The following is a 9,342-nucleotide window of genomic DNA, read 5'->3' as shown; positions in this document are numbered from 1 at the left end:
AGAGCATCTGTTTTTTATTCCTACAAAGTTACATCCCGATCTCTCCAGTCTAAGCCGGTCATGTATCCTCCCCCCCCCCAAATAGTTGTCGGATACGGTCCGGACATGAAAAAGATCACCAGAGACATGTCCTCTGTTCAATTATTAAATTTCACTCGAATCTGATCACCCGTTCCAAGTTTACGAATGACTCAATGTTGCGGATTCCCCCTTCCTCCATTCCCCCTACGACTATCGGACCGAGTAAATTTTTATTTACAAGTCAGTTTGATCGGGTGCCTGATACGCCAATCCCACCATTCTAACCGTTTTTCGAGATTTCCCGTCTCCCCAAAACAGAACAAAATAACACACTTTGAAGAGCAAAATAATACACTTTTAATGCACTTTGAACACTGTGACATAAAATTTAGACATATCGGCACTTTGAAAACAGATTTGTCCCTTGGAAAACAGATTTGGTATGGCTGGCTTTGGCCTACATCTTAAAATCCATCCTCCTATCCTCCTATATTGTGAAGCAGAGCAAAATAACACTAGACAGTAGCGCCAAGACCTGGAAAAAGTGAGACACACTCGAACAGCAGCCACACTAGCACGACTAGCGATAGTGAACCTCCTTACTGAAACTCAATCGGTCTTGCACCAGCGCTGGCTCCAATAACTTCATATTTTGAACAAAGCAAAAAAAGATACGACCTCCCCAGTTTCCTCGACGTGTGCAGACCAATAATTACCTTTACTAGAAATTTCTAAACCCGCATGTTTGTCTTGCTTTAAAAGTCGCAAGCGTAGTGGGCGGCGCTATGAGTATGGTCCGTTTGCAAAGCAAGGAAAGCATAGTTCTTGACCCTACTCCCTAGTGTTATTTTGCTCTATTGTGACTTGTGAAGCCGATTTTGCCGACACTCGAAATCGTTATTTTGATATAGGGTAGGCTAGTAGTCTGGTGAATACCGTATATCTATAAGACCCGTAAGAATAGTGTATTCGAATTTGTACTATAGAATCCTTGAACTGGCAACAGGTTAAGAATTGGTTTCAAGTTAAAGCATGTTATTTTGGTAAAGAAACAGATCATAGAAGCAGAAAAGCCGCCTACCCCCTAGGACAGGTCAGTAGCCTACTTCTTGGGTTGCCCACGTGCAGGGATGTATAATTGTCTAGTTCCAGTAAACTTGGTATTTACCCTAAAAAAAATCCTGTCTCGTAAGGTAAGCCACGTCCTTATTTTACACAAATTATCCAGTGGAAATGAACTATCTGAGTTGACTGATCAGATCAGATGAAGTTATGAACTGAGAATCAAATCAAATCAACCCTTTTTCGAACACAACAATGGTCTCTCTAGGGACAAGCTGCCGACTAGGTCATTAATTAAGGTTCGCAGTTGACTTCCGCGAATCAAACACAGCCGGCGGCTTTGAAATCCCCCTTTTACAGGCAACAAAGACATATTTTGCATTCTGCCAGACAATCAAGAAAGATCAGAAACTTCAAGTTGGACAGAGCTCAATTCAACAGAAATCGGAAGATTATCGGGAGGAAATTTCAGTCGGGAGATTTTCCAAAAAGTCGGGAGATCTCCCGATAAATCGGGAGGAGAGGAAGCACTGTCGCCAAAAAGGATAAGTGCAGCGTAAACGCAAGCCAATTCCTCTTTAGATCCCATTTCTAGGATTAAAAGAGATAAGAGAACTCGCAAAACACTATATTTCTTTACTTCAAACAGACATAACTTTATAATTCTTCTCGAAGTTAATAAAACATGAATATGGTGGAAATCAGAGATGCATAAAATAAATAGCAAGGCCGTATTCACTTGATACGCTACCTATACAGAAAAAAATTAAGACCAACCAAATAAGAGAACAGTTTATTGAATTTAGCTAAGTCTTAAAATTGTTCACCTCTAATAATGTATTTGTTAGATTTTACAATCAGTATGTTTTTTTGGTTTGCGTGGTTTTGTAAATAAAACAAATGCAAGAAATTGATTAGAAAATCATGATTGTGAAATGTCATTAAATGTCATTAACTGCTTTCACAAAAAAAAGAAACTGCATTCCCACTTTAGCAATTGAGGTAAATAAGCACTCAAACAAGGTCTTGATCTTACTTTTCTGTCCAATCACCTAGCACAAAACAGTGTCAATCAGCCAAAACGGAATGTCCTAATTCCAGCCACGTTAACATTAATAAATGTAAGTCGTTATAAAACTACAAGCCAAAGCGCCTCAAATCTAATGAAATTTTCTCAAGTGATAGCCTTTCATCAGAGTCCATCAGTAGAATAAACACTTGCCAATATGGGCTTCGACGCTTGACATTTCTTACCCTGGTAAGCGGCGCGTCTGCCATAAAATTATCGTATCCTCTTGTATAACGAAACCTGGGAAATATATGCGAAAATTATTACTAATAATTATATACACACAATTTTGATCATACCATCCTTAATAAGCTTTCTTCAACGACTAAAAAAATAGTCTACAAGAATATGAAAACATCCCATCCTAAGTAATATTCCTTTTATTTGCGTAACAAACAGCCGCCAGAATTTCCCAATACCCCAATTTTCCAAGGTGAAAAACCTTCCAAAAGATTGGTTAAAATCACCCCTCGCTCAACGAACACGTATTTGGGTTAACAATTACCTTAGTGTAACAAAATATTAATAGTAGAGCAATATGGAAACAGACAGATACCATAACAGTTACACTAAAATATCATTTGATATTTTTTGAAAACATTTATTATATATGCTCAAAAGTTCATTATATTCAAAATTAAATGGTGTTAAATTGCAAAGTTAGTTTATAAGCGGAAAAACCTCCTAAGATTAATTTTCGGCTAAGTATTGGACATCTAACTTTAAAGTTAATGTAATTACTGTAAACTCTTGCATATCTAAATAGTTGGGAATAAAAACCTGAATATGTATAATTTGAACTTATATTGCTCTTAGGAAATGGCAAATTAATTACTTTAAAATTGAAATCATCCATTTTATTTACCATCCACTCCTTGTAATTTACCAGTCCGTTACCAATAGCATCAACTTGAATAACATAAATTTCGATTGTTTGATATCTCTTGAGAGTTTTTCACAGATTCAAGTCGGTCTGTTGATAGCCTTTTCAATTAATTCTATTATCTGGTAAAAAAGGCCTTTGTTGATAGTTGTTGTGTAACCTGATGTGCTAAAAGCTCCAAGTATTTAATTCCTCCTACTCCTTCGATGACTGCAGCTCTTCTTAAGAGTACAAAAAGAAAGTCTTATTTTTGGAAGGCCTTCAAGTCCTCTAACTCTCATCATCGTCTTGAAAAAAAAATATATAGAAATTTACCGAACTCCTTCATTCGTAAAGCCAAATACTCACAGATGTTCTCCAAATTCGGCAAGAATTTGAGAAAAACCTGGTAACTTCTAAACATAGTTCTTCATCCCAATTCCCAAAGAAACAGCTTGCCAAATACTTTCTATGAGGTCAATAATTGATATTAAGGCCATAATGGATGAATTTTAAGGTTCCTTCACATTGAAAACGTAAGACCTTACGTTCCAGGTAATGCTACGGTTGTTACGTTTCATATTACGGGTCTTACGTTTATGTTCTTTCACATCAAAATTCTTCCCTTCACACCGAACCGTTTATTTGTCATAAAGTTATACACCATTATCGCAGAAAATCGATCACAATCATCATCTGCTAAAGTTTGAATTTGCAAAACATGGAATCAACAAGTTGGAATTGGAACACTGGAACAAGTAGTGACAGTGAAGAGGATATGATAATCGCTGCTGTGGCTATCCTTGCGGAATCTAAACAGCTAAAAAGGTATGTTTTCCTATTTATTCCAATTTTCTTTACAAAAAGCTTGCGTGTTTTTGCGTGTTTTTCCAAACAAAATTTGTAATAAATGCTTATAATAAATGCTTTAATGGTCATGTGATTTTTTTCCAATAAATTGTACTCTTTGTTTAAAGAAGCAATAGCAGCTAGAAATCAGTCTGCATCTAGGTGACCTAACTGATAACTCTGAAAATATCAACGAAGACCACACTGCTTTTCCATAACAAACAAACACAAAGTAGAAACAATAGGGAAAATCTTTTCAAGACAGTGGATATTTTGGCCCTATGTCCAAGGCTCTCTTCAGCACAATACAAGAAAGATATATATATATATATATATATATATATATATATATATATATATATATATATATATATATATATATATATGAATAAACTTGCATTAAAATTTGAGAATTAATTAGAAAAAGTGTTTTTAAAAACAGCCCTACCATCCTTACTTCCACAAAGTTCAACCAGGGTTACATTGATGTCCACTGTCTTGAAAAGATTTTCCCTATTGTTTCCACTTTGTGTTTGTTTGATAACTTTGAAATTATTAACTGAATAAATAAGCTTTTTAAATTCTTACTATTTTTGGTAATAATATTCCAAAATTGAAGCAAAATACAAACTGGTTCCTATTGTGCTCATTAATTATTACTAGATGACAGCAATTGTTATTAAGGTTGGGAAAGGGACATTGCTTAAGAATTCTTACCAGACGGTAGGCTATATTATAATGGCTTTAGATTCAATTGAATCAATTCCTGGTTCTAAACCATAGTTCCAGTAGCATATTCACCTCTGTTTGGCAACAGGAATAATACTAACCTCCATTAAAATCCTGGTTTTTTTTTTAGAAAGAAGAGAAGAATATGGGTCCGTCCAATCTTCAGTCAAAAGGAAAGAGAGGAGAAGGGCCAGATTGCCTTGGTACAACACATGTTGCTTGTTGATGATGAGGAGAAGTTTTTTAACTATACATGGTTTACAAGACATGAGTATTTTCAAATATTTGACAAAGTAAAGAACAAGCTGACAAAGAAGCATACCAACTTTCGGAAGCCAATCTCACCAGAAATAAAGTTAGCATTAATATTTAGGTACATTGCCACAGGAATGTCAATGACCTCTTTGCAATATGATTTTAGAGTTGGCCTTTCAACAGTATCTGGCATAATAAAAGATGCATTGAATGCTATTTATGAAGCTCTCAAGGATGAATATTTAAAACTGCCTGATACCTGTGATCTAGAAGAAATAAGCCAAACATTCAAGGCAAAATCATCACTTCCAAACTGTGTGGGAGCCATGGATGGAAAACACATTAGAATTCAGTGTCCATATAATTCAGGCTCCCAATTTTACAACTATAAAAATTACCATAGTTTAGTTCTGCTAGCAACATGCAATGCAAATTGCCAATTTAAATTTGTTGATGTTGGTGCATATGGAAGTGAGAGTGATGGGGGTGTCTTTTCAAGATCAGAGTTTGGACAGAAAATTGAAAGTGGTGCAATTAAATTCCCAGATCCAAGCCCATTGCCTGGAACTCATGATAAATTCCCTTTTTTCTTTGTTGCTGATGAAACATTCCCTCTAAAAGACTACATAATGCGCCCATACCCTGGAAACAGGCTTTCAGAGGAACAAAAAATCTATAACTACAGAATATCAAGTGCCCGCCGATCAATTGAGAATGCGTTTGGTATTTTTGCCCAACGATTTAGAATATTTTGGAGTGAGATTATTCTCCAGCCAGAAAATGCAAAATTACTAGTTTTAGCATGTTTATGTTTGCATAATTTTCTCATCCAGACTCGTGGAGCTCAGAGTGATCAAAATGAAACATCAACTAGCTTTGTCTTATCTGAACACAGACGGTTTGGAAGCAACAATGCATCACGAAACTCCCAATGTCTCAGAGACAGTCTGGCTAGGTATTTAGTTTCACCTACTGGAAGTGTTCCTTGGCAAAGGGAAAGAGCATTACGTGGCAGTTTCTAAATTGTTACTACTTTCACATTAATTATAGGGATATGACAGCCATGTCTTTTGACATATTTTAATTTACTGTATATTAAAATTGTCTCCTCTTTACTTTGTTTTTCTCCATCTCCCTAAGAAATAGGAGTCTAAACTAAAGCTATTATAAGAAATTTTGTTTAAAAAAATATTTATAGCCAGCTACTCTATTTCAAACACAGCCATAAAATGTTGCAACTATTTTCTCAAATTACGTTTTATTTTTGTACTAGAATAATTATTCTTCATTATTTATATTGATGGCCTATTTATAATTTTTTGACCTACTAACCATTTTTTTAATATAATACAATGCTTAAATTAAATCGAAAACTAAAAAGCTTTATTTTATTTGTCTATAAAACTGATTAAATATACCTCAAAATACACTATCTGATTAAATATACTTCTTAATTGTTTGTAAAATATCTAGTTGACAATCCAACATCAAATCATCTGGTACTTTTTTTAAATGAGGCAAGAGTGACTGTAAAAAATATTTGTCTGGATCATGCTGATCCAAGTTGCTATCTGTATTATTTTTTTTGCAACCTCTTTGCTTAAAATAATCTGTCAGAATTTAATTCAAGTCACTTGAATCTGCAGACACAGTCCTTTTTCTTTTTGAAGTTCCTGGTAGTGGGGTTGTGGCATTCTGATGAAAAGATGAAGCACTTGATTCATTTGCCATAAAAGTCTCTTTCCTTGGTGTAATAAAATCAAACACTCCATCAATATTCACTGCTCCATCACTATTTTGAAGGCTGGTTTCTGCAGACTGTGAAAATTCTGACTCTTGATTATCTGCAGACTGTAAAAATGTTGAATCATGACTATCAGCAAAAATGGTGGTGGTGTAGTCCAGTGGATTCTCACTAGTAATACCACTTTCACGCTGAACAGTATTTCCTGTAGTTTTTCTGCTTCTCTCCACAATATGGCTATGAAGGAAGTTCATTTTTTCAACAAGTTTTCGCTCTTCTGGCTTTAAGCTTGAATCAGCACTAGAGCCAGTGGGAGCTTTTCCTTTTTTCTTCAGACGGACATAGCGATCCCTCAAATTACCCCATTTTTTCACAAGCTCAGTAACTGGAAAAACAACAATAATTACTATGTTTAGCAATTTTAGACATGCTCTTTTTACAGCAAATTCAACTGGGACCTACATAGCTATTCCCTATAAACAATATTTTGTAGATAGAAAGGGTAATGAAATGTGAAAGAAAGATCCTTTAAACCAACTTAAGCTTGTTGTCACTTCAACAACATTAAAAATTTGTAACTTTCTTATATCAATAATATTCATTGATTCTGAGTTAAAGTACTTGTAGCAAGAAAATTATTGTCTTTGATGCGCTCAACCCATATATTTCTGTTTTTATTTCTTAGCACTATGTTTAGTAATAGATTTGTAAAGTATAGTTATTCTGTTTTGTTTTTGTTTTTTTTTATTAAGTTTTCAGCTAAAAATGGTGTAATTGTTCAGTCTTCAAATGTTCAAAGTTACTTTGTTTTGAAACTGAAGGAACACAATTGCTGAAAATTAGTTTCAATAGGGTATAAAATCTGAGTGAGTAAAATAGTATGTGGGATAATGACTTAAGTTGACTTGTAATATATTACTTGAGTTTCTTTATAAAAAAGACAAAAAGCAGATATGAAATCATTCACATCCCTTAAAGGCTCTTTGCCATAAAGTTACACATCTCTATATGCCCTATATGTTTTACCAAATCCTCATTTATAAACTTCTTCACAGTATAAATACAAAACAAGATGCCAACAGTACATGGAACAACATAAGAAAAAGACACTGCTCAAAATATATGCAAATAGGGAGACTAATAGGGGAATTAATCATCACAGTTTTGAAATTATAAGCAATGACCTCCTTTGATTTGAAAGCTTTGTTAATAATAAAGATAATCTAACAGTGTCATTCAATCTCTTTTGCTACATGGTTTACTAATGACAATGTAAAATATATAGCCAATGGCATGGACTATATATGAAACTTTAGTGATTGTTTTGACTTGCATTGTTTATTGTAGGCTACTTATTTCCAACAGTATTGCCATTTTCAGAAAAAAACCAACAGACTTTCATGTACAGCCTGGCTATTTTGATAGGCTATATTATAGCTAGATAGCTCAAATTGAAGAATATCAGGTGAAAGGAGACTAGGCTAGGGTGCAAGGTAGGCTACTATTCTAGATCCAGAGTTCCATAGGAGGAAACAGTCTATAAGCCTAATACTGAAAGCAGTAGGCTACCACTAGATTCCTTATTTTATGTTCTCTTTATGTATCACATTTGTGTTTTTGACAACGCACCTTACCCTCCTCTTAAATATGGGCTACCAGATTTAGCCCTCAGTAGCCAACCTAAAAAAATACCAAATTACTGAATAATGATTAGGTTCTTAAATATAAAACATATCATGTATTTTATCAATCAGATTATGATGTTTCTAGCATTATTAACCACATTTTAACCATTTTAGCCTAGCCTATCTTAAATTCTTTATTTTTTATGATCTTAAATTCTTTCCACATTAAAGAATAATTTCAACAATGGGTCTAATTATGAACAGGCCTAGAAAAAGATTACTTCCAAAAGAGTTTCAATTATTATAACAGATACAGTTGGCTAGGGTAAAGTACCAGTAGGCTAGGCTAATTTTGTTTCAAATATTTGAAAAAAACAACAACAGAAAAATCAATTCAAATATGTAATGCATTATTAATTTTTTCAGCATTACTTACAGACTGCTAGTAAGTGAAATAACAATATTTAGCAAAACATACCCTAGCCTACAAATCAAGAAAATGCCAAGAATACTCACCACTAATGTCTTTACCAACTGAAGCAAAGCTTTGGCTCAGACTTTCCCACGAATTCTGCTTCAATTGCCTTTCCTTGAAACCAGGGTCCTTTGAGCTATATAAATATTTCCTAGCTTCTACAAATTCAATAATTTGTTCATCAAAAACATCCATTTTGGCTTTTAAGGCCGGACGCTCCACCAAAAATTATACTGCCTGTTAGTTCTTTTTCAATCGCGGCATATCACACAAATACTCAAGGTTATCAGATTTCACTGCCGTCATTAAACTCAAGGGGTTTCTCACTGAAAATTACGACTAATGTATATTCATTCTTCGTAATTCGACAAGTAAATAGGAATATTTATTTGGAAAAGAACTATTATTCGAGGGGAAAATTAGAGAAATTATTATTCGAGATTTTTTTTTGGAGGAGGGGGGTTCAGCTCTTACGAAAGAAATACCAGGAAAACACAGGAAAATTAAACATTTCGCTGACAAAATTAAGCATTATACAAATTTAAGGTGGGTGAATCCCTCGCCTGCGTGTGTGCCTGTGGTCTGGTCATCATTATTTGCCAGGAGACGCGGTATAAAATTGTGGAAATTACAAATAAAAAGTACATATTT

General features: G+C 34.3%; 2 protein-coding genes across 3 annotated transcripts; one reads left to right on the top strand and one right to left on the bottom strand.

The window, feature by feature from the left end:
• Window positions 1-1,860: 1,860 nt before the first annotated feature.
• Window positions 1,861-8,946, bottom strand: LOC136038684 (uncharacterized). Of its 2 annotated transcripts, none has more exons than XR_010620277.1 (2): window positions 8,733-8,946; window positions 1,861-2,392 (listed from the first exon to the last, which is right to left on the bottom strand). XR_010620277.1 is itself a non-coding variant. In XM_065721969.1 (2 exons), the coding sequence occupies exons 1-2, from the start codon at window positions 8,884-8,886 to the stop codon at window positions 6,468-6,470; spliced, it is 663 nt and encodes a 220-aa protein (XP_065578041.1). In that variant the 5' UTR covers window positions 8,887-8,946; the 3' UTR covers window positions 6,197-6,467. The 2 variants fall into 2 exon arrangements, 1 of the variants encoding a protein (XP_065578041.1); XM_065721969.1 differs by lacking the exon at window positions 1,861-2,392 and adding an exon at window positions 6,197-6,976.
• LOC136038390 (uncharacterized) lies at window positions 3,736-5,962 on the top strand. The gene is made up of 2 exons (XM_065721461.1): window positions 3,736-3,842; window positions 4,723-5,962. The coding sequence occupies exons 1-2, from the start codon at window positions 3,736-3,738 to the stop codon at window positions 5,867-5,869; spliced, it is 1,254 nt and encodes a 417-aa protein (XP_065577533.1). The 3' UTR covers window positions 5,870-5,962.
• Window positions 8,947-9,342: the final 396 nt, after the last annotated feature.

Source organism: Artemia franciscana, chromosome 18 (genome assembly GCF_032884065.1).
Source record: "Artemia franciscana chromosome 18, ASM3288406v1, whole genome shotgun sequence".
NCBI lineage: Eukaryota > Metazoa > Arthropoda > Branchiopoda > Anostraca > Artemiidae > Artemia > Artemia franciscana.
Note: the sequence above shows the minus strand (reverse complement) of the source record. Positions and strands in the feature narration are given on the sequence as shown.

Excerpts from the sequence above, each read along its gene's own strand:
- LOC136038390 (XM_065721461.1), top strand. The coding sequence starts at position 3,736 with ATGGAATCAACAAGTTGGAATTGGAACACTGGAACAAGTAGTGACAGT. Across the intron at positions 3,843-4,722 it reads GAATCTAAACAGCTAAAAAG|AAAGAAGAGAAGAATATGGG; the intron begins GTATGTTTTCCT and ends TTTTTTTTTTAG.
- LOC136038684 (XM_065721969.1), bottom strand. The coding sequence starts at position 8,886 with ATGGATGTTTTTGATGAACAAATTATTGAATTTGTAGAAGCTAGGAAA. Across the intron at positions 6,977-8,732 it reads AGTTGGTAAAGACATTAGTG|TTACTGAGCTTGTGAAAAAA; the intron begins GTGAGTATTCTT and ends TTGTTTTTCCAG.